This window comes from Eretmochelys imbricata, chromosome 9 (assembly GCF_965152235.1).
Source record: "Eretmochelys imbricata isolate rEreImb1 chromosome 9, rEreImb1.hap1, whole genome shotgun sequence".
Lineage (NCBI taxonomy): Eukaryota > Metazoa > Chordata > Testudines > Cheloniidae > Eretmochelys > Eretmochelys imbricata.
The window spans coordinates 28,589,559-28,617,529 of NC_135580.1; the positions used below are offsets into that span (position 1 = coordinate 28,589,559).

The 27,971-nt window shown below is 40.5% G+C and overlaps 1 protein-coding gene across 4 annotated transcripts in view; it reads left to right on the top strand.

The window, feature by feature from the left end:
- The first annotated feature begins 1,400 nt into the window (after window positions 1–1,400).
- The window catches only part of HLTF (helicase like transcription factor), a 46,845-nt gene continuing 20,274 nt past the window's right edge, over window positions 1,401–27,971 (top strand). Inside the window, exons 1-16 of one of the 4 annotated variants that reach the window (XM_077825819.1) lie at window positions 1,408–1,538; window positions 3,551–3,971; window positions 4,132–4,342; window positions 5,304–5,470; window positions 8,395–8,528; window positions 10,657–10,754; window positions 11,675–11,749; window positions 12,024–12,215; window positions 12,305–12,400; window positions 13,782–13,830; window positions 18,901–18,991; window positions 20,726–20,805; window positions 20,882–20,926; window positions 22,020–22,109; window positions 22,329–22,426; window positions 25,570–25,713. In XM_077825819.1, the coding sequence (XP_077681945.1) occupies window positions 4,274–4,342; window positions 5,304–5,470; window positions 8,395–8,528; window positions 10,657–10,754; window positions 11,675–11,749; window positions 12,024–12,215; window positions 12,305–12,400; window positions 13,782–13,830; window positions 18,901–18,991; window positions 20,726–20,805; window positions 20,882–20,926; window positions 22,020–22,109; window positions 22,329–22,426; window positions 25,570–25,713 (1,428 nt within the window). In that variant the 5' untranslated portion in view covers window positions 1,408–1,538; window positions 3,551–3,971; window positions 4,132–4,273. Of the gene's footprint in view, window positions 1,539–3,550; window positions 3,972–4,131; window positions 4,343–5,303; window positions 5,471–8,394; window positions 8,529–10,656; window positions 10,755–11,674; window positions 11,750–12,023; window positions 12,216–12,304; window positions 12,401–13,781; window positions 13,831–18,900; window positions 18,992–20,725; window positions 20,806–20,881; window positions 20,927–22,019; window positions 22,110–22,328; window positions 22,427–25,569; window positions 25,714–27,971 lie in introns of all 4 variants that reach the window. The other 3 variants (XM_077825815.1, XM_077825817.1, XM_077825818.1) reach the window with 3 other exon arrangements.

Consider the following 27,971-nt stretch of genomic DNA (forward strand, 5'->3'; position numbering starts at 1 on the left):
TCAGCCAGTAACTGACATCAAGATGTGATGATATCCAATTAATAGTCTTTAAATCTAGAAGGGATCATTATTATAATCTAGTCCAGGGGTGGCCAACCTGAGCCTGAGAAGGAGCCAGAATTCACCAATGTACATTGCCAAAGAGCCATGGTAATATGTCAGCAGCCCCTCATCAGCTCCCCGTCACCCCCGTTCCCAGGGCCTCCCATACACCGGCAGCCCCGCCAATCAGCACCTCCCCCTCCCTCCCGATCAGCTATTTCGTGGCATGCGGGAGACTCTGGGGGCAGGGGAGAAGGAGAAGGCAGGCTCAGAGGAGGGGATGGGAAGGGATGGAGTGGAGGCAGGGCCTATGGCAGAGCCAGGGGTTGAGCAGTGAGCACCCTCAGGCACACTGGAAAGTTGGCACCTGTAGCTCTAGCCTCGGAGTCGGTGCCTATACAAGGAGCCGCATATTAACTTCTGAAGAGCCACAAGTGACTCCGGAGCCACAGGTTGGCCACCCCGATCTAGTCTGACCTGCTAACACAGGCCAGAGAATCTCATGCAGTAACTTCTGCATCAAACCCATAACTTCTGTTTGAGCTATAGCTATAGCATATCTTTTAGAAAGATATCCCGTCCAGATTTAAAGACTGCAAGTGCTAGAGACTTCACCACCTCCGCAGGTGGTTTTTATTGCAATGGTTGGGTACCCACCCAGTTTAAAATTTCCTCATTTTGATGCCTTTCTCTGCTAAATTAAAGACCCATCTAAGCTCAGAGATCTCTTTCCCATACAGGTTTCAGAGTAACAGCCGTGTTAGACTGTGTTCGCAAAAAGAAAAGGAGTACTTGTGGCACTTGATGAAGTGGGCTGTAGCTCACGAAAGCTGATGCTCAAATAAATTGGTTAGTCTCTAAGGTGCCACAAGTACTCCTTTTCTTTCCCATACAGGTAGCTATAGACCACAATGAAATTAAGCCAGATCTTAACCTGCTCTTGGATAAACCAAGTAGCTGGAGCTGTAGGAGGCAGGTGAGCCAGACGACCTTGACCCCCTGCTTGCATCTCTTCTCTGCACGCTTTGCAACATGAGTGTTGTGTCGAACAGGGAGCCCACCGAAGGCCACCTCGGGCAGAGATGCCAGTAGCAGGGTGGCCGCTTACGGTGAGGGGGGGATTAATTTGCAACCAGTCCGTCCTGCAGCCTCCTCGCAGCGACGGTGGAAGGGAGGCGGAGGGACACTGCGGAGGCGGCGGATGGAGGGTTTGGCGGCTCTGCTCTTGTCGCACAGACAACGCATGAAGAAAGTCCCGCCTCTCTTTCACAGCCCTGTTCTCATTGGCTGGCGTCTGTGAAACCCTGGGTGGGATTGGTGCTGTTGGCGTCAGTCAGGCTGGGAGCGCTAAGCGCCGCTCTGACGGTGAGGGGCTTGGGATTGATGTCTCTGGAGGGCTGCGCGTCTTCTGGCTCTTTGCCGGGCGCTGGGTCTGCTCTTCTGTCACGGTCGCCGTGCGGCGGCTCCCGCAGCACCATGGCTTGGATGTTCATGAGGTGAGGCCCGGCGTGGGGCAAAGCGGGCAGGCGAGGCCGGGATGGGAAGGCGGGGGTAGGTCTCGTGTAACTGAGGTCAGCGTGGCCGGTTGCTGGGGGAAGGGTTGTTAGGCCCTGGTCCGGTGGGGGCTGGGGGAGTTGAGGGGGCGGGACGGGGCGGGGCTGGGAGCCTTGGGTGGGGGCTGGGGAGCTGAAGGGGCGGGGCGGGGGAAGCTGGGCACTCTGGGCCAGGAGGGGTTAGTGGTGCTATTATGGCGACAGGTTTCAGAGTGGAGACAGGTTTCAGAGTAACAGCCGTGTTAGTCTGTATTCGCAAAAAGAAAAGGAGTACTTGTGGTACCTTAGAGACTAACCAGTTTATTTGAGCATGAGCTTTCGTGAGCTCATGCTCAAATAAATTGGTTAGTCTCTAAGGTGCCACAAGTACTCCTTTTCTTTTAGAGTGGAGACAGTTATCATTTGTAGTGTTGAGAGCATGTGACAGATATAATGGAGAGAGAGCGAGCAGTTCTCACTGGTGTGAGATGCCTGTCTCTTCCATCCTCCCTTACCCATCCTGTGAGGGCTGTTGTTTCTCCTTAGCTGGGCTCTAGTGCTCCCTAAATCTTGGCATCCCACTTCAGTTATACACATTTTACATTAATGCATTTAGGTCATTATTCTCTGCTACCACCACATTTCCAAAATCAGGGCAGGATTGCGCCTTTAAAGCACATGTTTTACTTGAATTAGTATATAGAGAGGAAAGTGCTGCCTCAGGCGTCTCAGCAGAAATTATGGGTGATTCACCTGGAGTTCCACAGGAAGCAAGCACACCTTGAAGTAGTTGCTCAGCCACCCTTTATACGGGTATGGTATGTGTTCCCTTCCGTGTCAACCCAGTAGCTGCTGGAGTTGATTGCTTATTTCACTTTCCCTGTCACACACCCATGTAATGCCAGTTTAGTCCTGTAAGAACATAAGAGGTATGTGGCACAACATATATGTGGCTTTTGAACTGACAAGTTGCTAGTATAGCCCTCAGGTGGGCAAAGCTTAGATGACTTTGTGGTAAACCTTGGCTAAATTGTGGATCTGATTGGTTCTTACTCAGCCAGGATTACTCTAATTTTGGAGTGACATTATGCAAAAGAAACCAAAGTTGATCCTGACAAAGCTCCAGATACACAGCCTTTGCAAGCCTAGTCACACTCCCTGACAGTAGTTTAAGATAATTTAAGTAAATAATACCTTTGTGCAGGAAGGTCTTGCTGTGCAAAGTTATAAAGTGCTATGCTGTTAACTGTTAACAGCCGAGCCTTCCAAAGCACTGAGCATTCATTTTTGTGTTGCTTTTGTAAAGTTTGGCAAGCGTTAGTACTGTTCTTTGCATTGATGTGAATACATGTATTTGACATACGTGGTCACAGAAGTTTTTGTGAGTTAGCCAAAAAGTACAATATACTAAGGTGTTATTGAGGATTTCTCTTTCTAATAAGAAAGAAGGAGAATAAGAGAGAATCTTCACCTGGTTGGTGAAAATTCTTACTGTGAGTATCCAGTATGACTATATATGTCAGGACTGAGCAGTTGTCTCAGAAGTGTTGGAAAGTATGTTATAAAAGTAATAACTTTACTTCTTGAAGTGTACTGTATTCAATAAAGCAACTTATGCTTTGGCTTTGTACCTCATTGTATCTCCCCTGAAAAGTGTAGATTTCTAATGCAGATAATAATTTGTTTATATCACTTCAGACTTGCTGTCTCTTGTGGATTCTGACAGTCCATAAATGTGATGTCAGGCAGAAGTGATCAGGTATTATCAATGAGAAGAGCCACTCTTCTCTTTGAGAGAACCCATGGCAAATAAACTAATGTTTGTAAAGCACTTATTATAGAGGACTCTGTTAAGTTGGAAAAACATAATTTTTTTGCGTATTCTCTATGACTTTTGACAAAGTTAGGAACATGGGGGGAAGTGAAGTTTAGGGAAGTGTTCTATTAAAAAATGCCAGTGTTTCCCTTTTTTCCAGCCCTTTCTGAAGAATGAAGTGAAAGCATTTTTGCCACGGCAAAGTCTGCGTATCCTTTTTTAGCAGAAAATTATAAGTCTATGAGCATGAGAAACCCTGACCAACTCAGTATTCTGGTCCTCTGTTGTGTGAGACATTACTCTCTTCTGCCCTTTGCTCTTTTGATCCCCCACGCAGCAAAAAAAGTCTTAAGCAATAAAAACAATGAAGATCTTTTAGTCATCTGCTCCTGCTGCTCAATCTTGCCCTAAAAGCAGCCAAAAGATCCTACGCTACAGTGCTGACTCTTTTTCTGAGTGATTGAAGATTATATTCTAGTCAGTTAAATAGTAAAAATAATTTGACTATGTGTTGTTTGTGTGAGACTATGATGTCCTGGAGACAGTTTTTTTAAGGGTATAACTTAGGAGAAAATTGCCAGGTAAGGTAGAATGATTATATAAAGATGTGAAATATAAATATTCACATTATAAAAGGGAAAATTAAATTGACACTTATAAAAGGGGATCAACAGTAACTGAAATATTCAGACTACTCTTTTAAATATAATGTCAAATAACTTCTATTCTGTCTTTCTGCAGAGATTCTGCCTGGAAATACTTACAGTCTGCCCATCATGGAGGAGATAGGAACTATTCCCATTATACCTCTCGTGATTTTTATTCTCAGTTTGGGTTAGAAGACTTTCTATGTACAGATGACGTTCCTGGGACAGATGAAGATATGGATTCAGCTGTCTTATTTGGAACCTTGCGAGGAAATGTGGTTGGATTACGTTATTACACAGGGGTTGTAAGTGCAGTATGAATAATAAATTGCTACTAAGCAGAGGTAGTTGAAAAGTGGGACAAAAATTTAACATTTTGCCTTTTTGTTGTTAAAATTTCACAGCTTTCCAGAATTTTCTGACAAGTCCTAGGGTTTTCTCATTCATTTGTTATCAGTGCATTTAAGATTCTACACAGTTCCAGGAGAAGAATTCAGTAGTCTAAACCTGCAATTTAAATTTCAGGAATTGTTAAGGTATTTACTCTGGAGCTGGCTTCAGGTGAGATAAGAACAGCCCCCAAGAAGTTGACCGTAGTGGAAGGGAAGGTGTTTTCCCTTCTCAAAGCGCCGTCCCCTTCCTGCTTTCTCCGACTACACTCATTTAGGACTGTGCAAACATACTTGTAGCTAGCTCAGTCCTCCTAGCCACAGTCTTGACAGTGTTGGTGGATGGAGGGGACACTTGATGGTATAGCACTTCGATAGGACTGGAAGCCAGGAGACATGGATTGTATATCCTGCCCACGTGATTTTAAGCAAGTCAATTAACATACCTGCCCCTCAGTTTCTCCAATGGTAAAAGGGGAATGATGTTTACTAGCTTTTTGTAAGGAGCCGTGAATTCTGCAAATGAGAAGAGTTGAATAAGTACAAAGTATTATAGGGTATGTCTAACCAGCCTGCAGGCAGCAAACCTACCAACCCAGGTCAACAGACTTGGCCTAACAGGGTTTGTGCCAGTGCTTTAAAAATAGCTGTGTAGACAGTGCTTTGAAGTTGCAGCTCAGGATGGAGCTTGGACTCTAAAGCCCACCTCTTACCTAACTTCTAAAGTCTTTAGTATTTTGAATAAAGAATTACTGGAGGTAAAAACAGCCTATTATGCTAAAATAATCTTTAAATGTAGCTTCAGAATGGCTATACGTTTAGGTATTTCTGTAAATAACTTGTAACTAAACAAGTCTGTGCTCTTTTTTTTTTGCAGGTTAACAATAATGAAATGGTTGCACTTCAGAGAGAGCCCAATAACCTCTATGATAAAAATGCAGTAAAAGTAAATAATGTGAATGGAAACCAGGTAGGCCACATCAAAAAAGAACTTGCAGCACCCTTGGCGTACATCATGGACAACAAGCTAGCAATAGTTGAAGGGTAAGTGGCAGATGAAATATTTAGTTTCATTTTTATAAGGGAATGGCAATTTAATATTTTTAGTATGTTTTATGTAGCAACAATTAAAATGTATATCCTTTCGCTGAGATTACTGACAGTAACAGTGAGGCTGCCATAACAGGATTTAAGTGTCATAGCTGCAGGCTATAGGCTTCCTTTATGAACCATCCAGATTGCAGTTCGTTTTCCTCTGTAAATGACATTCTAGAGGCATCCGTGAGAGTTGAATTGACAAAAGCATACTTTTGTAATTCTTACACAGTGGTTTGGCTCCTTCAAAGCATTCTAGTAGGGCGGGTGAAAAATTTTCTGTTTGAAACTCTTTTTTGATGGAAAACTTGGATTTTTGACTAAATGATGTGTCCCCCCCACCCCCGTGTCTCATTTCCACGGAAAACTTTTGTTTATTCATAAAAATATTTGTTCCAAACCAGAAAGATTTTGGCTGAAATCTTTCAGTATTTTCAGAAAATTAAAATATTTCCATGATAAATTTCAACAAAAACAAAAGATTGTTTTCACTGATCATTTTTCTTCTGTGGGAAAAATTTGGACTAATTCTGTATTTACGTTATACAGGCTTATTGTAAAAGAAAATTTTTTTTTTCCCCTTCCCTGAAAGTGAATGTGGCAAAAAGTTTCTCATCATGTACATACAATAAAATTGGTACTTCTGAGCAAATGTCTTATTGGAAAATGACAAAATTTGTAACACTATTGTGATTTTGCAAATTTTTAATTATAGGTGGCTGTGAATCAGTTTTTGATTCTGATTTCATTCGCAGTAACAGTCAGAAAAATGTTCAATGTTAAGTAGTAATTATATAACGTTAAATCGGTGTAAAAGTGTACTTGTAAAATTGTCATGAAAATTTGGCAGTCCTGGCTAACTCTTGCTAATACTATCTTTCTGTGACTATTAGTGCCAAACTCCAATAATCCAAAAATCCGAACACCTGCTGAGATGCATGGAAAAATCCTGAAACTATTTAAATAATTTTTTTTTTTTTAGGTTTTTATTAAATTTGGACATTGTCTTCAGATTTTGAGCTCTTAAAGTGTAAACTGTCCTGTACAAGTGATTGCTCTCCATTCTCTTCACCCATCCCAGCTCCCACTCTGGCACTATTTTAAACTATATTTGTTCTCTTTGCAGACTCATCTTCTTGTCATTTTTGTTTTTGTCCTTCACAAATAGCATCCTCTGGAAACCTTGTTAATAATGCTGCCAGCCTCTAAGATGCGTCTACTGAGCATGTGGGAACTGAGATATTTTTGTAGGTTTCTGACTTGGCCAAATTTGGACATTTTTTTCATGGAGGACAGCAAAAGGAACATTTCTAGAGCTGTGCCAACAATGGATTTTTTTTTTTTTTTTTGGTTCACTTGCAATTCCAGAAAACTGGGGAAAAAATGTGTTAGGTCAAATAAAATGTCTAGGACAACCGAAAACAGAACTTTTTGTTTTGATTTCAAGCGTTTTTTAATGTTTGATTTTATTTATAAAATTAAAGGAAATTTTTGAAACAAAGTTGTTTTCAACCAAAAAATTTGAAACATTTCCCATAGAAAATGTCATAACAAAAGGTTTTAACTTTTTCTCAATTTCAGGGTTTTTTTGTTTTTTTTTGTTTTTTTTTTTTTACATGAGCAACTTTGACAGAACTGATATGAATCTGTGAAAGGGTTTTTGTCAAGTCTGCAGTTTTTTGCCCTCTCACCAAAAAAAAATTTGATTACAAATTTCCCTAGCTCTGTTCTTGGCACTCTGGTGTCTTTGTTTTCCTGCTAAATTTCAAGTCCCTGCTCCAAAAGAATGGAAGTACTCGAGCTCCCCAGTGAAATACTTGTAACATTATTTTGCCCACGCTTTTTTTTTTTTTTTTTTTAAATCTATTACTTCCCCTAAACTAATTTTGAGGAGCAGTCGAAATGTGTTTGCTGAAACTTCCCAGAAAAATTCAGCCCCAGGCAGACATCTTGCATGGAAAACTTTAGTCTGAGTGGGCAAAGTTTCAAAAAGTTGTAAGTAACTAAAACTGGATCTTGTAATTGAAAGTGTTAAGGCAGCTGTAACTTTTGTGGAACTAACTGCTCCATCTCTAATGTATTAATATCATATAAAAATACTTTATTTTGAGCCTTATTCTTATTTATGCTAAGGGCACTTTACACTATTCTGGTAGGATAAAGGGGCTTAAAATAAGCATAAAGTTAGTTTAGGCATGGTTATATGCTGCCATAGTGGTGTAAAATAGGTCTTTGGACAAATGAGAATCTGGCCCATTGTGTATTTAATACTGTAGTAGAAGCTGAAAGCTTGTGCTGTTGCATGGGTATAGCACTTGGGCCTGGTAATCCATTATCTGTGCAGTTTGCCTCATACAGCCAATTGAAATCGTTGCATGAAAATTAGCTGTAGAGCAACGATGATTGATTGAGTTCCCTCTGATATCACGATGGTCTAGGGACTCTGGTATGGCACAAATACTTGTCTTACTGTAGCTGTGTGTCACATAGGTATACTTCGTAAAGTCAAAATGGCTGAGAACTTAAAACAAATTGGTAACACACCACAGATTCCATTGATGATTCAACGTGATGATTGTCTGAACAAGAAGAACTCTCAACCATGCTTGTAGCCATTTCCATATCGTTGACACTGACGTGATGGAAATTCTAGGTTTCATAGTGACACACAGAATGACAATGAATGCCTGATAGTTTTCTTAGGAGTCTGCTTCCTTGGTGGAACTTGTGACTTACTGTTTCAGTGTTCTAATGATTATAACAGGTTCTTTATTTCATGGAAGTATTAATTGTGTTTTCTCCGTAGGAGTCTGCTATGAAATGTTTTACTTTTTAAGTGAGAAGTATGTTCCTTTTTTCCCTTTATTCTTAAGGGTTGTCCCTTATGGAGCACAGAATGCCTTTACTATGCCTGTGCAAATGAGTTTTTGGGGAAAAGAAGAAAATAAGCAAGCTGTTCTAGATAAATTGAAAATGCATGGATTTAAATTGGCTCCTCCTTCAAAAAGTAAGTTATAGATTAGTTTTTGTCTTTAAAATATTTTAAAGATGAGCTTTGCAAAACCCCAGTCATTAGAAGAGACTTTAAAGCCTTGATCCTGCTCCTAGAGAAGTCAATGGTAATATTCCTGTGGATTCATTGGGAATATGACCAGCCCCAAACTGGCCAGATCTGGGTTCATAGTGAATATGCAGTTGTGCTCCATCTGTGCTATAATGTGGGTTTTCCTTGACTTTGTAGACATGAAAAAGTGATTGATGGTTGTGGCAAAGCATGTTTGTTATCCTCTGGAATTTTTTTTTTTTAACCGTTTTCTGTCTTTCACCCTGGAAATTGTGGTAGTATCACTAACCTCCTTGTGAAAGAAAGGGGATCAAATGTTCATGCTAATTCTTTTCATAGTGTTGACCCAAAATATTGTTTCCCCTGCAGGTGTGCAAAAGAGAGTCTGTTGGCTTTTGGCATAGAATTAGGCCCATTTCTTTTCCTTGTTTCTGACTGGGATAGATCATAGAGTTGCTATATAATTTAAAGGTGGATGAACATACAGTAACTCCTCACTTAAAGTCATCCCTGTTACCTCTGTTACGTTGCTGATCAATTAGAGAATATGCTCGTTTAAAGTTGCGCAATGCTCCTTTATAACATTGTGTGGCAGCTTCCTGCTTTGTCCACTGCTTGCTAGCTGATGGGGGCTTGAAACCAGGGTGGACCGGCAGCCCCCTGTTTCCCTAAGTTCCCTGTGGGGCAGCGGCCCAGCAGGCTATCAATTGCCAGCAGTTCAGCTGTCCCTCCCCCCACTGCCATGTGCTGCTCCTGCCCTCTGCCTTGGAGCTGCTTCCCAGAGCCTCCTGCTTGTGCGGGGGGGAGGAAGTGGGGAGGCTAATGTCAGGGTGTCCCCCTCCCCCTGCACCCCGCTTACCTCATTTCCAAAGAGTGGGGGGGGGACAGGACAGGGCTCAGGACGGAGGGAGCTTCCTGGCAGCAGCTTCCATCTCAAGTTGATGATCTACTCAAAAAGGCAGTGTACTTAGAGTGGGGTCAGCGTACTTAAAGGGGCAATGTGCATCTCTCTCTCTCTCTCTCTCTCTCTCTCTCTCACACTGTGTGTGTGTGTCTGTCTGCCATGCTGTCTCCCCTCCTCCATTTGTGCTGCCTTGTAGAGTGTGAGGCTACATTAACAACAGTGAGTTAACCCTTGAGGGCTCAGTTGATTGCTAGTTCATCATTTAGCAGTAAGGCATTCCCTGGGAAATATCCCACCCTCTTCCACCCTCTGACTTCACCACCTCAACCAAGCTTCACAATCATCATCGCTATGTACCAATATTAAATTTTGCTTAAATCTATCTATCTAATCTACACAGTGTGTAGATATATATATAATATAGTCTTTTGTCTGGTGAAAAAAATTTCCCTGGACCCTAAACCCCCCTATTTACATAAATTCTTATGGGGAAATTGGATTTGCTTAACATCGTTTCGCTTAAAGTCGCATTTTTCAGGAATATAACTACATGTTCAGTGAGGAGTTACTGTATAATGTTGACATTAGTAAAGTTGTGTTTTTGTAAAATTGTTGAGAATGTAGATTATAATTACCGGTAAGTGCTTTAGTACGGTTTCTTTCATCTTTGTTTTGAATATATTATAGTCCTGATCTGAATGTGATTGGAACACAGTTTCATCTTTTTGCATGGTGAAGAATCAAACCATGTTATAACAGAAATGTAATCATGTCAACATTTTTTTTTTTCCAGAAACTCCTTGTACCAGAGTTCTTGAAGTCAACAAGTCATGCTTTGATATGTTATACTTGCAAAATCTTATTCAGCACTTTCCTTTTTTTGTTGATCTAATTGTGCATTGAATCGTTAGGCATTTTTATTCTTATGTTTTGTAATGTTTTAGTAGTCTAACTGGTAAGCAATACAACTCTTCACAAGGAACTACGCTCATAGTCATTTCCCATATGTCACAAATAGCCATTAGTTGGTAAAAACTTTTGGTTTCCACTGAACATAGTTGAATAAAAAACAAATGGGGAGAAAAAGGCACCATATTCTGTTGTTAGTCATCTGAGCAAGCCAAGTCTCTAACTGCTGTGTTTGTGTTTTTTCTAAATGGAGCACAGGTTCAGAATTTGGTTTTGGATCAAGCTGGGTTTCTGGGAGAGCTGGACCAAGCTATAGTGCTCCAGGACATGCTGCTATGCAGATGACAACAGAACAGGTGTGTGGTAGTTTTTTTGGTAGTTAGTTGAAAATATATACTTTTAAAAAAGGGAACTTGCTGCTCATAAAAGTGAGGATTAGTCCTTTTTCATGAGCACTGAAGTATTTTGTTTTTCTCCCTTCTGAAACAAATATCTTTTAAAGGGTACAGTCAACTTGAAATCTGGGGGGTTTTTTTGTTTGTTTTTTTTAACCATTTAGGTTCAGCTACTACACCTGCTCCAGAGTGAAACCAATTGGACACAAAGTGCTATCAAATGCGCAAATTTAAAATTAAAAGAAACACAATGTGTAAAAACAATGAGGACTACTTGTGGTACTTTAGAGTAACAAATTTATTTGGGCATAAGCTTTTGTGGGCTAAAACCCACTTCATCCAATGCATGGAGTGGAAAATACAGTAGGCAGGTATAAATACACAGTATGTGAAAAGATGGGAGTTGCTTTACCAAGTGGGAGGGTCAGTTCTAACGAGACAATTCCATTAAGGTGGAAATGGACTATTCTCAACAGTAGAATACTTTGTAGTGGTAATGAAGCCAATGTAATCCGGGTGGCCCATTTGAAACAGTTCACAAGAAGATGTACTCAGCAGTGTGAAGATTTTTTTTTCCACACAGCTGTGCTGGTATACCTCATCCTATTTTAATGCATATTTTAATGCCAAGCTGGAATATGAATGTGGCTCTTCTCCCACTACTTCGGCTTTTCCCCCACTTCTTCTCCTTTTTCAGGTTGCCACATGTTCTTTGTTACCTACCTCCCCAGTAGCAGCAGTTACAGATTCTAGTGGCTCCAGGAGTCATTTGGAGATCTGGGTATCCGTATGGCCATGTGACTGGCATCCGTTATGTCATCAAGTATTTATTTAATGTAGAAGTTGAGTTTAATTGCAACTTCTGTGTTTATGCATTGCAGCTTAAAAGTGAGTTTGACAAATTGTTTGAAGATCTGAAAGAAGATGATAAAACTCATGAAATGGAAGGAGCAGAGGTATTTGTTCTATTGAAAAAGTCTTACATAGGCTTTTAAATCAGGCCTTAAATTCTGTGTTACAAACTCTCTTTTTAACATCTATACACATCTTCAAAGTTTAGCAGTGTCATGCAAGACTAATAAGTTGCCCTAGATACCAGTTAATTTAAATAAGTTTTAAGAGAGCAATTAATCAAATGTTATCTCCCTGCGCCCCCCCCCTCCACACTTCCCAAAGGGAAGAGGGTTATTTCATGTGAAAGAGGTATAACATTCCTTTTTTGACTTATAGGCTGTTGGAACACCATTACTCCCACACCAAAAGCAGGCTTTAGCTTGGATGGTTTCACGTGAGAACAGTAAGGAGTTGCCACTGTTTTGGGAAGAGAAAAATAATTTCTACTATAATACACTTACAAACTTCGCTGAAAAAGAACGACCAGAAAATGTACTTGGAGGAATACTGGCTGATGATATGGGATTGGTAACTATGTACAGTGCTTTAGTGTATTTGAATACAGTTTGACTTATCTCTGGAAAAATCATAAATTCTATCCTTTGCATTTTATCTAGGGTAAAACACTTGCAACAATTGCATTGATTCTTACCAACTTTCATGATGGCAAACCTCTTTCTGTTGAAAAGATTAAAAGCGATCAGTTGCATAAGGTGAGTGGTTTTTTTGTTTTTTTTTTTATAAACGTATTTGATGGCACACACAATGACTAGGGTTTTTTGTGTGTGAAATAATTTCTTCTAGCAAGTAATCAAAAATCCTTACCTCTCTCAGGGTTCCTTACCAATCTGAACTCTGGGGTACAATTTGGGAACCTGCATGAAAAGCCCCCTAAGCTTATTCTTACCAGCTTAGGTTAAAACGTCCCCAAGACACAGATTTCTTTCTTGCCTTGGGATCACTGCCACCACCAAGTGATTTAACCAGCAATCAGGGAAAGGACCACTTGAAGTCCTATTCCCCCAAGCCTATACACCCGCTTTTCTGGAGAGGCTTGAGAATAATATCCTAACCAATTGGTTACAAAATGATCAAAGACCCAAACCCCTGGGTCTTGGAACAATGGAAAAATCAGTCAGGTTCTTAAAAAGAAGGATTTTATTTAAAGAGGAAAAAGGTAAAAGAATCTCCTCTATAAACTTAGGCTGGTAGTTAATCTTACAGATTAGCAGAAAATTCAGAGAGCATAGAGGAATCCCCTCTAGCCTTAGTTTCAAAGTTACAACAAAATAGGGATAAACCTCCCTCTAGCAAAGGGAAAATTCACAAGTTGAGAAAACAAAGATAAACTAATACTCCTTGCCTGGCTGTTACTTACAAGTTTGAAATATGAGAGACTTGTTTAGAAAGATTTGGAGAACATGGATTGATGTCCAGTCCCGAGAGCGAATGAACACAAAGAACCCAAAACAAAGCCCCTTCCTCCTCCTCTTCTCCCCCCCCGCACCCCGCTTTGAAAGTCTCTTTTGTCCTCAGATTTATTTACTTTGTGGAACACCATCTTACCAAATAGTTTAAAAAAGGGGCGGGGGGGAGGGAGGATTGAAAAGGTCCTCTTGGATCATCTAATCCAACTGTCTGTTTTGCTGCACTCACTCCCTTTCCATAACTTTATTTAACTATGCAGTGGAAAGAGTAAGTACGAGCATTGTCTGATTATTTTATTGTAATCTGTACAGGAATTAGAAATTTTTTTTTAAAAAAAACCCATGATTGCATCAAAATTACGTGGTAATACTTTGTGTTTGGGCTCAGAATAGTCTGAAAAGCTTAGTGGTTTATTTTCCTTCCAATATACCTGTGTAATTTAAAGTTTTCTTTCTGCCTGTCTACAGTTCCCTTTTGGTGTATCTGCTTTTTTTACTATATGAATATGTTAAACTCCATAACTTTTTAAGCTTTTGATTAATGTATTATCACTATACCAATCTTTGGCATGCAAAAAAATAATTATCTGTTCAGATTAAACCCGTAACTACCATATTACACTATTAGTTATTACTACATTACAGAATAAACTGTTTTTTTCCTTAGGAATCTGTTGTCACTGGTGTGAAAAATGAAGGACATAAACTTTTGAAAGGTAACAGTAAAATTTAAACAACAAAATAGTACTTGAATTATGAATAATACATGCTAGCGCTAGATCTGTTAACTCAGTTGTATACAACAACACTAATATTATTAGAATAGCAATATGCAATTACAGTTAGAGTTAATTGGAAATTTCCCAAACAAACTGGAAAATGCCGGTTTATCAAACTTGAAATTGCTCACAAAAATGAGTAAAGTTTTGATGAACTTTTGCCACATCACAAGCAGGGTTCTGGCAGAGCCCAATGGAACCCTGTAAGCTTGCCTGGCAGGCTGTTGAGGATCCCCACCATGAGGGCTGCCCTGGGGTTTGCAAGGTCCATGGCTCTGGTCAGCCAGGGTTTCTAGGCTCCTAGGCAGCTAAGAGCCTGGAAGTCCTGACTCTAACTGGGTCTTGGGTCCTGGCTCTGCAGCACAGAGTCTGGAAGCCCTAAGAAACTGGGCTTTTGCCAGGGCTCTCAGCTGAGGTTCCCAGTTCTGCAGTAGGAAGCTGGGAAGCCATGAGAGCTCTCAGGATTATTGCCACAGAACTAGGAGCCTGGAAGTCCTGGGTTGGGTTCTAAGGATCTGTAGCTCCAGGGTAACCCTGCCATGCATACTGCCTCAGGTCAGGGACCCCAGAGCCTTCAGACTCCAGGGGAGCCAGCTAACCCATGAGTTTGGAAGCCCTTGGGTTTCCGCCCCTTGGCGGTAAGTATGGTGTGGTTACCCTGGAGCCACAGATCCTGGTCACTCTGGCAGCTGCTGGATGAAATTGATATTCTTCTCAGTTTTACCTCTGCTGTAGTCCCAGAGAGCAAATTTTGTTTCAGAAACATCATTGTTTCCAAAAAACAATAGTTTTTTAGAATTTCCAGTTTGTGAGAAATATTTATAATTTTGGTTTCATTCCATACCAGATTTTGAAATGCCAAAATTTCTGATTAATCAAAAATCCTGAGTTTTGGCCAGGTCTGCTTACAATGGCAATTCTCTGAGAATGTGAAAGGTCTTTACAAACTAGTTAAGCCTCTTAGTAGCTCTAGGAGAAGTAATAAAATACACATTTAAACTGAGGTATATGGAGGCCATCTGACTTGTCAAATTGAGTTGTTGTTTCCACTCTCTTCCCCACGATTGGTTTCAGAGTAACAGCCATGTTAGTCTGTATTCGCAAAAAGAAAAGGAGTACTTGTGGCACCTTAGAGACTAACCAATTTATTTGAGCATAAGCTTTCAGTGAGCTACAGCTCACTTTATCGGATGCATACTGTGGAAACTGCAGAAGACATTATATACACAGAGACCATGAAACAATACCTCCTCCCACCCCACTCTCCTGCTGGTAATAGCTTATCTAAAGTGATCACTCTCCTTACAATGTGTATGATAATCAAGTTGGGCCATTTCCAGCACAAATCCAGGCCCTCACCCAAAACCCCCCCCCCCCCCCCCCCCACACAAACTCACTCTCCTGCTGGTAATAGCCCATCCAAAGTGACCACTCTCTTTACAATGTGCATGATAATCAAGGTGGGCCATTTCCAGCACAAATCCAGGTTCTCTCACTCCCCCACCCCCATACACACACAAACTCACTCTCCTGCTGGCAACAGCCCATCCAAAGCTGGAAATGGCCCACCTTGATTTTCATACACATTGTAAGGAGAGTGGTCACTTTGGATAAGCTATTACCAGCAGGAGAGTGAGTTTGTGTGTGTGGTTTTTGGAAAAGGGGGGGGGGGGGGTGTGTGAGAAAACCTGGATTTGTGCTGGAATTCTCACACACCCCCCCCCCCTTTTCCAAAAACCACACACACAAACTCACTCTCCTGCTGGTAATAGCTTATCCAAAGTGACCACTCTCCTTACAATGTGTATGAAAATCAAGGTGGGCCATTTCCAGCTTTGGATGGGCTGTTGCCAGCAGGAGAGTGAGTTTGTGTGTGTATGGGGGTGGGGGAGTGAGAGAACCTGGATTTGTGCTGGAAATGGCCCACCTTGATTATCATGCACATTGTAGGGAGAGTGGTCACTTTGGATAAGCTATTACCAGCAGGAGAGTGAGTTTGTGTGTGTGTGTGTTTTGGTGGGGGGGGGATGAGAAAACCTGGATTTGTGCTGGAAATGGCCCACCTTGATTTTCATACACATTGTAAGGAGAGTGGTCACTTTGGATTGGCTATTACCATCAGGAGAGTGAGTTTGTGTGTGTGTGTGGGGGGGGGGGCCTGGATTTGTGCTGGAAATGGCCCAACTTGATTATCATACACATTGTAAGGAGAGTGATCACTTTAGATAAGCTATTACCAGCAGGAGAGTGGGGTGGGAGGAGGTATTGTTTCATGGTCTCTGTGTATATAATGTCTTCTGCAGTTTCCACAGTATGCATCCGATGAAGTGAGCTGTAGCTCACGAAAGCTCATGCTCAAATAAATTGGTTAGTCTCTCAGGTGCCACAAGTACTCCTTTTCTTTTTCCCCAAGATTGTGAGGGTTTTTTAGTAATATAAAAGTGTAGCACCATTGCATTCATTTGGGTGAACTCATCATGAAAGGAAAGTTACTGAGTTGGAGAGAGTAAAAATTGCATACGGCACATGCTTTTTCCTCCCCATTTATTTTCTGCACCTTTTATTTGCTGGTATTTAATTGCACAAATTTGAGTACTATTTACACTTACACCAAAACTGCTTCTTCAAGTTCAGCTGCTTCAGTTTTCCTCCGCCAGGGCTGTCCTACTACATTTTATCTCTTGAATTCACTTTTGTGTATATTCTTCTTGGGAATTCTTAGTTTCTTTTTTTTCCAACAGATAAGATCTTCATCTTAAATAATTTTATTTACTTTTTTACTTATGGGTCAGTTACAACATATCTCTCTGTTCCTGTTGACTTTAACTAGTTTTAGGTAACCCAGAAACTCAGATATCCCTAATTAATCAAGCCTGCAGCTAGAACAACGCTCATCTTGGAAGTGCTCTATCCTGACATAGCTTTGTTGGCACTGTCCTTGCTATCTGTATGGTATTTACATTAATTTTCTCCTTGTGTCTTGTAAGTTTTGTACTTGGGTCTACTACAATAATGTGGTAAGACTCAGTTTTATGCCTTGATCTTGCACACAAGTGTAAGATTTTATTATTATGTACTTTAATGTAAGGTAAAGGTCACTGTATCCCACCATAGAGGAAAGACTTTTTTCTGTTGTAACTCATTTTTAGTTATTTCTGCTCTCTAGGTCTTCATCAGCTCAATGTTGGTTTCATATTTCTCCATTTCACAATATCTGTTCTCCTCCTGGTGTAAACAGTGTTGTGGTCTGTTGGGACAAGTTGTTTTTCTCAAAGTGCGTTGTAGTTAAGTATGAACTTACATGATAGTCTGTACTGATGCTTACATTATTCTTGGACATTTAAATTATTGTTTATGATTTAAAAAATATTAAATGGTATCTAAATACAGGCCGATCCTTAATGTTGTTTTCTTTTTAAAGCTAACATTTAAAAAGGGTCATCTATTTCAGAAATGATTTTAAAATAAAAAGGGTCTAGAATAAACCCACAAAAGCCAATAAATGTATTAGAATACCTTTCAGGGTCTGATTAGAAAGCTAGTTTGTATCTTTAGCTTGGAAATCTAATTTAGCTTTGTCAGCCAGAACCAGACTGTGGATACTAGGATACAATTCAGATCAGTTGCAGGGCTGTGTCACCCCTGGCTTGGAACCCTGGGTGCCTTACAATGCCTTGCTGAAGTAGCTCCCACTTGGGCTGCTCACAAACAGCCTTCCAGCATGCAAGCTATTCCCTGAGTGTCCGGGTGTAACTGCAGCCTGCTAGTTACCCACTGGCTCTCACCAGCTTGGGATATACTGCAGGGGAACCTCAACACACTCCCAGTCCCTGATTTCCTGACAGAAACGTATGTCCTGTACTGGTCAGCCTTCTCCTGGACAGTATAAATATATTATGTCTGTTCTTCCTTTAAGGGAAAAATATGTCAGCTTATTATCTTAAATAGAGTTACCCAGACGCTTGGTTTCAACACACTGGATTAGATGAAACAGTAAAGCAACTTTATTAACTACAAAGAGATTTTAAGCTAGTACAAGTAATGAGGCATATAAGTCAGAAATGGTTATTAAAAAAAAAAAATCAAGATAGGCACTAGTAAGTGTTCTAACAAAGTATATTAAATTCAAGCAAAATTTCTCAACACCTGCTTCCAGCAAGGCTACTGACCAAACTCTTCAGGTATGGACGCCCCTCAGATTCCAACGTCTGTTTTTCTTTGTCATCTTAGGTGCAATGTCAGAGACAGACGGAGAGAGAGTGGGAGTCTTGGGGTGTTTGCCCCTTCTTTTGAAAGTTTTAATCCCCGCCTCCCTCCTGAAAAAACTTTTCCAGCTGGGAACTAGGAGACAAAAAGTCTGTGTGGAAGGATGTTCCCTGCTGTTTTTTTTCCTACCTGTTTGAGCATCCTTTGTTTTCCCTTCCTACTTGATGACTCTGTTTACTACTTAAATGCAAAATTAAGGCAAACGTACTCCTTTGTTCAAGACAGGACTTTTTGACCACTTTGGTGGAACGTGAGTTTTGAACATCATACACAGTAGTTTTATAACTTCACATACAATGTTGCCACACGAATGTTATCAGGTCAATATTGACCAGCAAAGTATGAGTTTTCAAATATCTTACAAAAGCACACCTTCTACAAAGATTACTACAATAGTGTGTAGGGTGTGAATGCAGGGGCATTCACACAGGCCGTTAACACTTTTTGACTTCTTTTGTATGCAAATTTATCTGGGCAAGGTGGTGAGTGGTTGCTTTAATATGTCAGCATTTTAGATGGCTGGAAATATATTAGGAAGATCTTCATAGTATTTTTATCTCACATTTGCAATCGTGACTCAAAGTGCCAGTTATGCTAATTTCGCTCTGAGGAATTGAGAACATTATTTTTGATCTAAATCTGTACTAGTTTTATTCATCAAGTAGCTTGGCTTTCAGGCAAAAAGACTGTATTTTCCTTTTCATAACTCTTTTCTCTTTTCTTTTCTCTCTTTTCCTGAAGAGACCAGCTGTAATGTGGAGCCCAGTATTTCTAATGTAAAGGAGAAGAGTGAAACTGTTCAGTCACAATGTTTTAGTTCCCGACCAAAAAGGTAATATCCTGAAACACACTTTTTCTCTTTTGTTGGCTTGCTACATGACATTTGAATAAAGTTAAAGTTATTAGCAAAAAACTAGAAGATGCAGTCCCTTTCAGGTTTTTACATCAGTTGGGTTGGAGTAGGGATGATCTTATCTAGGCGGTAAGTGTTTGGTGTCCTGTCCTCTGCCCATCATGAATTTTTTTTCTAAGTGACTCTTGCCTACATTCTAAATCAGCGATCTCAAACTCCAATCACCACGAGGGCCACATGAGGATTAGTACATTGGCCCGAGGGCCGCATCACTGACACCTTTTCATATAAAGATACAAAAGCCCCCTCTCTGCCCCCGGCTCTTGCCCCGCCCCACTCCACCCCTTCCATGAGGCCCCACCTCTTCCCACCCCTTCCATGAAGCCCCACCCCTGCCCCACCTCTTCTGCCTCCCCCCTGGAGCGCATGGCTCCCCACTCCTTCCCCTCCCTCCTGGAAAGCGCTAAGTGACACCAAACAGTTGTTTGGCGGTGAGAAGCGCCTGGAGGTAGGCAGAGGAGCAGGGATGCGACGCACTGGGGAGGAGGTGGGGCGATGGGTGAGGGGAGCTTGGCTGCCGCAGGAAATAACTCCGGGGGGGGCCCCACGGGGAGCTTGGCCTCGTGTTTGAGACGCCTGTTCTAAATTTTTATTATTCCTCTTGTCAGTATAATAGTATCAAATGTAATCCATTCTTGTAGTAATGTTGTTTTGATACCCAGTCTTCAATTTTTTTTTTAAAGAATGTAAACAACAAGGTTAGATTGCTTTGTTTATCTGCCAGTGTCCGTAGCAGCAATATTCCTTTTGCTTTCCCAAGCTTCAGCTTATAGTTGTCAGAAATATGATGTAATGTATATAATAAGGCGGGAAGTATCAAAGACCATTAATTGAAATTGAACGATAGGCATGATAGCAGTGCCAGGTATCTACTTCACAATTAAAATTAATCAGTCTGTATTTATTGTTTAAAAAACTTGACATAAACTTCTGATGTCCTGCTAAATGTCAATAGTTTTTGTCAGTGTTTCACTTCTAGATCAGGGGTTCTCAAACTGTGGGTCGGGACCCGCATTTTAATGGGGTTGCCAAGACTGATGTTAGACTTGCTGGGGCCCAGGGCGGAGGCCAGAGCCCAAGCCCCACCGCCCCAGGCTGAAGCCTGAGCCCCACCGCCCAGGGCTAAGATTACATGCCCCTTGCCCAGGGAAGAAGCTCTTGGGCTTCAGCTTTGGCCCCCACCCCCTCACAGCAGAGTTAGGGCGGCGGGGCTCAGGTGGACTGAGTCTTGTAGTAATTTTTGTTGTTAGAAGGGGGTCACAGTACAATGATGTCTGAGAACTGCTGCTTTAGATACATTGTTCTGTAGATAAAAGGGGCAGCTTTTGGCTTGATTTGAGTTTGAAACATACTGATATGTTCATGCCATTTCATCATGGCACAGATTGTTCTTTTTATTGGTTCGTGTAAAGATCTGTTTTTTTTACGTTTATGAGAAAATAGTCTGTTCACAGATTTTATTTTATTTTTTTTGCATATTGAAGTGCAACAATGAGCAGAGTACGTTTTGTTTTGTCCCCCTGCGCCCCTCCATCCTCCAAGGAACTTTTCAAAGCACATTGGTCATATCTATTGCATGTTAGTCTGTGTGGCTAAAACATGCTCTTCAAGTTTTAATACTGGTTGTGAGGGGTTTTTGTTTTAATATTTTAGAGCTAAAGCTGAGAAACCCAAATATACAGTAAGCAGTGACTCAGAAGAATCTGAAGAGTGGCTACCACAACAAACAAGAAGTAAGTTATACTTAAATAATTGGGTTAAAATAGAATTAATTTCATTCAGTTTTTAAATAGTTGTTTTTCTTTTCAGGCAAATGTGAAAAAGATCTCCCAGCAACCAGAAAGAGAAGTAAAAGTATGTTTCTTTGGAGTATAAATCTTTCCTTACCAGAAATTTAAGCAGAAATTGTACACCAGAAGATACTTCAGACCAACTTTTTATCAAGAAAAGAATCTATATTAAAATGTTTCAGTAAAACTCCTGTGGACGTGTGTTTAATGCTGTGAGCATGTAACTCGGTTTAACCACCTATAAGAGTAAATTTATCAGTTAGAAGTAGAACCTTGAACTCTTATTTAAGAAAGGACTATTCAGCTAGCCTAGTGGTGATGCACTCCTTCCCTGGGCTTATGTTTCGTAACAGCTTTTCTGGCTGAAGAAGTAAGTAATGATGTGACAGGCTTTGAAGAGAATCCTTTCCTCCTTGGTAAAAGGGATGGGATGGTGGAAGGTGTAGTGAGGAAACATGAGATGCTTTAGATTCTGACAAGGATGTAGTAGTATGTAAGCACAGAAATGGAAAAAGCACATTTGAAAGGCAAAGCTATTGTACAAGATAAAATGCTTAGATGCTAATCTAAAAATACAAGAACATATTATCTGTCAGACTAAATACCTCTCATGGAAGAAAATCTGAAAGACTATAGGTACTCTGCATTGAGGGCTTGTTTACGCAAACACTTTGCAGCAACCTGTGATGTACATCTACCCTATGCTACCTTGCCTGGACTACGTGTCTGTGAGAACACAGCTGGCGGGCACTGAAAGTTCCCTAGTGCGCTTTGATCTATGCTGCTTTGAAACAAGAGCACACTAGGGAACTTTTAGTATTTGGCAGCAGGGTCCACATGGGCACTTAATGCATGGCAGGCTAGCAGAGGGTAGGTTTACACCCCAGCTTGATGTGTGCTGAGTGTTTGTGTAAACAAGTCTAAAGTACTTTATGTTTATGTGTACTCCTGAAGTGAAACTTGTGCTAAATCGTTTGTCCTAATGGCGGATAGATTCTGTCCCTTTGAGAGTTACTCCGTGTTAGTAGCTACCTGTAAAACAGTGAGAAAATCAGTTCATTTGGTTAATACTTAGTGTAACATAAATGTAATAAAAATATACTTACCCATGCACACATTTTTAAAATGTCTTGCATTTGGATGTGGTCTTTTGGCAGCAGCTTCTTGCGTTATTCAAGAAGACACAGGCTTTGCGTCTGCTCTTGCATCTCCATCCGCTCCATTAAAAAAGAAAGCAAAGAAAAAAGGTAATGAAGAAATAAACACAAGCCTTATGAATTTTTCTTTTCAAACTGAAATACTATACAGATGTTTCTTATGTGAAGATTGCATTATTTTGATGGGGACCTCCGAAAGGACTTCAAGGAACTACTCACATTTTTTTAGCGTCGTATTTGTTATAATCTTTCAAAATAAAGGATTAAGGTAAATGATTATCCTGCTAAGTGTCACTTCTATTTTCTCAGGTACTGCAATTGTACAGTCTGTTAAGAAAAATGATTCTGAAGAGGGTCCCAGAACAACACTGATCATCTGTCCGCTCTCTGTCCTAAGCAACTGGATTGTAGGTTTTACATTATCATGTTAATTCTTTAATATGTTTTTACTCTTAATTATGACAATACAAATACATTTCTCCAGTAACATGTCATGTGACTAAAATTACTGCTTCTCCTAATTTTGAAATAAAGCAGTTGTTCAAAAAATAGATAATTTTTAGGACTGTTGATTAATTGCAGTTAACTCAAGTGACTTTTTTATCGCGATTAATTTTTTTGAGTTAATTGAGATTAATTGCTGTTTTAATCACACTGTTAAACAATAGAATACCAATTTAAATTTATTAAAATTTTTGGATGTTTTTCTACATTTTCAGATCTATTTATTCAATTACAACACAGAATACAATGTGAACAGTGCTCACTTTATAATGTTTTTATTACAAATATTTGCACTGTAAAAATGATAAAAAAAAATAGTATTTTTCAATTCACCTCATATAAGTATCATTGTGCAATTTTTTATCATGAAAGTGCAACTTACAAATGTAGATTTTGTTTGTTACATAACTGCACTCAAAAACAAAACAATGTAAAACTTTAGAGCCTACAAGTCCACTCAGTCCTACTTCTTGTGCAGCCAATCACTAAATGAAACAAGTTTTACATTTTACTGGAGTTATGCTGCCCACTTCTTCTTTACAATGTCACCTGAAAGTGAGAACAGACGTTTGCATGGCGCTTCAGTAACCAGCACTGCAAGATATTTATGTGCCAGATATGCTAAACATTGGTATGCTCCTTCATGCTTTGGCCACCATTCGAGAAGATGTGCTGCCATTCTGATGATGCTTGTTTTAAAAAAAACTGCATTAATTGAATTGGTGACTGAACTTGGGGGAGAATTGTATGTCTCCGGCTTTGTGTTTTACCCACTTTCTGCCACATATTTCGTGTTATAGCAGTCTCCGATGATGACCCAGCATGTTGTTCTTTTTAAGAACATTTTCACTGCTGATTTGACAAAACGCAAAGAAGGCACCAATGTGAGATTTCTAAAAATAGCTACAGCATTCAACCCAAGATTTAAGAATCTGAAGCGCCTTTCAAAATCTGAGAGGAACGGGCTGTGGAGCATGCTTTCAGAAGTCTTAAAACAGCAACCCAAACCACCAAAAAATAAAATCAGCCTTCTGCTGGTGACATCTGACTCGGATGATGAAAATGAACATGTGTTGGTCTGCACTGCGTTGGATCATTATCGAGCAGAACCCATCATCAGCATGGATCCATGTCCTCTGGAATGGTGGTTGAAGCATGAAGGGACATATGAATCTTTAGCACATTTGGCATGTAAATATCTTGCAATGTCGGCTACAACAGTGCCATGCGAATGCATGTTCTCACTTTCAGATGACTTTGTAAACAAGAAGCAAGCAGCATTATCTCCTGCAAATGTAAACAAACTTGTTTGTCTGAGCGATTGGCTGAACCAGAAGTAGGACTGAGTAGACCTGTAGGCTCTAAAGTTTGACATTGTTTATTTTTGAATGCAGATATTTTTTGTATATAACTCTACATTTGTAAGTTCAACTTTGATGATAAAGAGATTGCACTACAGTATTTGTATTGTCAATTGAAAAATACTGTTTCTTTTATTTTTACAGTGCAAATATTTATAGTAAATATAAAGTGAGCCCTGTACACTTCGTATTCTTTGTTATAATTGAAATCGTTATAATTGAAATCAATATATTTGAAAATGTGGAAAACATCCAAAAATATTTATATAAATGGTATTCTATTATTGTTTAACAGGGTGATTTAATTGCGATTATTTTTTTAAATCACTTGACAGCCCTAGTAATTTTTGATACTAGAACAAATTGAAGTGACATCATAGAGCCATGAGACTGAATGGCTTTTATTCACTGATGCATGTGATTTATTTCATGTCCATTAAAGAGCTATGAATACTGGTCACCCTGTGAGGGGAGTCATTACTGAGCAAATGGGTTCCACACCGGTTCACATTTCCACCCTCCTTTTTTATTGCAGGAGAGTTGTTCATTGTTTGTAAACATGTTAAAGGGATAGTCAGCTTAAAAATCACATGTCTCTGCTGAAGCTTTATGCTAACGGATTTTACAACACAGAGATAATTAAAATTGAAAAGAGATGAGAGAAAATACTTTTGCTTTTTCAGTTTTTTTCTTGGCCTGTTCATTTTTTTTTTTTTTTTTTTTTTGGTAAAACTACAAAATTGGACTCTGGACTTTAGCATCTGAAACTACTGTTTTCATTTCATTGTTTGAAACTGACAAATTCGCAGATAGTTCTGAATCAACTGAAACTGCAATTTTGGGGGGGAATAAACTATTCATCTGAAAAATCTTGCCTATCTCTAGCTATAATTCCTTCTCTAGAGTCTGGTGATTCGAGAAGATGCTGGAATAAAATTACGAGAAGAAATGCTGCCTAATACTTACTCAGTAATGGAGAAACTTGCAGAAAACTCTACAAATGAAGCTTTGTGTGGAGAACTGATTGAGGGAGATTAAATTACTCCCTCCATATATTATATTTGTGTCCTAGAACTGTGATACTTTTTATTGATATCGGTTTCTTTAGACTTTACCCCTTCTTTTTGTCAGCAGCTCAAATTCTGCAACATGGTGCCAGTGCTGGAGAGCGACAAAGGCGAAACACTTTAGAAACAAAAATGAAAGTGACAAGTGAAGATTAGCTGTTTTATTTAAAAGAAGTGCAAAATTTAAACACTAATGATGAAAAGTAGATCTTGAAAAAATGCTAGTAATTTTTAACCAGTCACTTTCATTTATTTTTTCTTATTTATTCAGAAATGCCATTGTAGCTTTATTTTACATGTGTAAAAAATGGTCTCCTCCCTCTGTCCCTCCCCTCAACTCCATTGCAGTACAATTACTTGTGATTGATTATACAGCTTTGCTTTGTTTTTGGCTCTGTTTTTGCTGTAACTAAGTTGGCTGCTTCAGTTCCCTCTGCCTCTCTTATCCTAAAACAATTGACTTTTGTTATGTCTGTCCTATGTTCCACCATTGGTAGTTGCAGTATGCCACAGAGTCGGAACAGAATCTACAGTTGTTTTGTAAGCCATCCTTAAGGAATATAGTTATGTGGCAACATTTGGTTAATTGCAGTTTCTGTTAATGACTTTTCTTTTCAGGACCAGTTTGAACAACATATCAGATCAGATGTTCGCTTGAATATATATGTTTATTATGGTCCTGACCGCAGCAAAGACCCAGCATTTATTTCAAAACAAGACATAGTACTAACAACCTACAACATTTTAGCCAGCGATTATGGAGTAAGTAAAATACTAAATATCTTTATAGCAACTTTTTGTATCAGATGATAAAAAACCAAACAAACCCAAAATGGCCATTTATGGAGAGTGGGAGGCTTTCTTTGAATGTGTATATTGTATTAAGTGCTTAGTAGACATTTCTTTGATTTTTAGCAATTAAATTCCCCACAGATTCTGACTGCATTGGGTTTGATCTAGCCTGGGGCTGAGCAGGGTTTACCCTACAATTTCAGTTCTGGGTAGCAGTGGGCTGTGCTGGATCTGAGCACCTGAACTGAGCAGGGAGAGTGTATCTTTTAGTGCTCAGTGCCCTGGCAGCATGGAGGAGGAAGCTATCTGATTCATTTGCAGAGGGGGACAAGAGTCAGACCTGAGTGGAGAGCAGGTTAGGATAGGCAACTGGAGGGAAGGCGAAAACTGGGACTTGGGGTGGGGTGGGCAATTGGTAATTTGGGACTAGCTGTGCCAGGATACTGGGACTAGGAGTAGAGGGGGCAGATGGGCTGAGAGGCAGCAGATAGAGGTGTGGGTAGAGACTGAGATTGGATGAAGAGCTTGAGGGAGAGACTGGGACTTAGAACGAATGGGGGAGGAGATAAGATGGGAGGGAAGACTGATAAGGAACTTGGGTGCAAAGGTAGAACAAGGACTGGTTGGGAAAAGAGACCTGAGACAAAGAGCTGGGGAGATGCGGGACACTAAAACTGAATGAGAATCCCTGGAGGCCAGTCAGGATGGGGAATGTGGAGGGAGGGGCAGATGGATTCTGGGGTAGAAAAGAGGCAGAGGATCGTGTGAGCAAGGAGACTGGAGATAGGAAGCTAGGGGATGGATGGGAACTAGGGTTGGGCAGGGGGAATGAAAGTGCGGGAGGGGAATAACCGACGTGGAGTCCTGAGGGGTGAGGCAAGGATTTTCTGGGCAAGGGAACTGGGATTGGGTAGACAAGGAGAATGGGACTGGGACAAGGAGCCATGATGGAAAAGACACAGGACTGAGACCGGGCAGAAGAGGTTGAATTTGAAGGGTGGCGGTGGGGGGAGGGAAGGGAATTTGGTAGAAGTGTTTGTGTTCAATATATAGTGTACTCCCCTCCAAAGCCTGGAATGGAACCCAAGATTCCCGAGTCTCACCTTTCCCTCTGATGTCAGCAAAAAATCTGTGAAACCCTCTGGCAAAATGTCCCATCCCCTTCTATTGCTGATCCACAGTAAGGATGACCACGTACTACTGCTATTAGTTACTCTGTTAGCTCAATTTGGAGAGCTCTCTGCAGTGGATCTAAATGTTCCAACCCTGTCTGCTGCTTAATTTTACACAGCCATGGCACTTCAGTAAAGCTTTTTGAATTGCATAGTGAGGGCCCTACCAAATTCACAGTCCATTTTGGTCAGTTTCATGGTCATAGGATTTCAAAAGTAATAAATTTCATAATGTCATCTATTTTTAAATCTGAAATTTCACAATGTTGTAATTGTAGGGGGTCCTTTCCTAAAAAGGAGTTGTGGAGGGGGTCACAGGGTTATTGTGTGTGGGGGGGGAGGGAGAGGGGGGAAGAGGGTGTTTGATACTGCTACCTTATTTCTGGGTTGGTGCTGGCCCCACCGCTGCCTTCGGAGATGGGCAGGTGGAGAGCGGTGGCTGCTGGCTGGGATCACAGCTTTGAAGGCAGGACTGTTGCCAGCGGCAGCACATAAGTAAGGATGGCATGGGATTGGAACTGCACTGTTGCTGGTGGGGCACTGCCTTCAGAGCTGAGTGCCGGCTCTGAAGGTAGCACAGCAGTAAGGGTGGCAATACCACAACCTCCCTAAAATAACCTTGCAACCCTCCTGCAACTCTCTTTTGGATCAGGACCCCCAATTTGAGAAATGCTGGTCTCCCCCATGAAATCTATATAGGGTAAAGCACACAAGACCACGTTTCACGGTCCGTGATTAGTTTTTCATAGCCTTGAATTTGGTAGGGCCCTATGCATAATCTATGAAAGTATGTAAAAACTGATTATTTTTGAGGGATATATTGATTTCCTGAATAAGGATAGCCGTTATATGTGAATTCATGCATTTGGCTAGCTTTGTTTTCATACAAATCTCGGTCCTTTTTAAATATCTGGGTATCAGATCTTTCAAATGGTCCCTCCTATTTAATTTAGCATCAGTAAGCCCCCTTCCCGCTCCTCTGCTTTCTGATCTGGCTTCCATGACTTCACTCTTCCTTTTGCATCCTCTTAGTCCCAGGCACATGATGTACGTTTC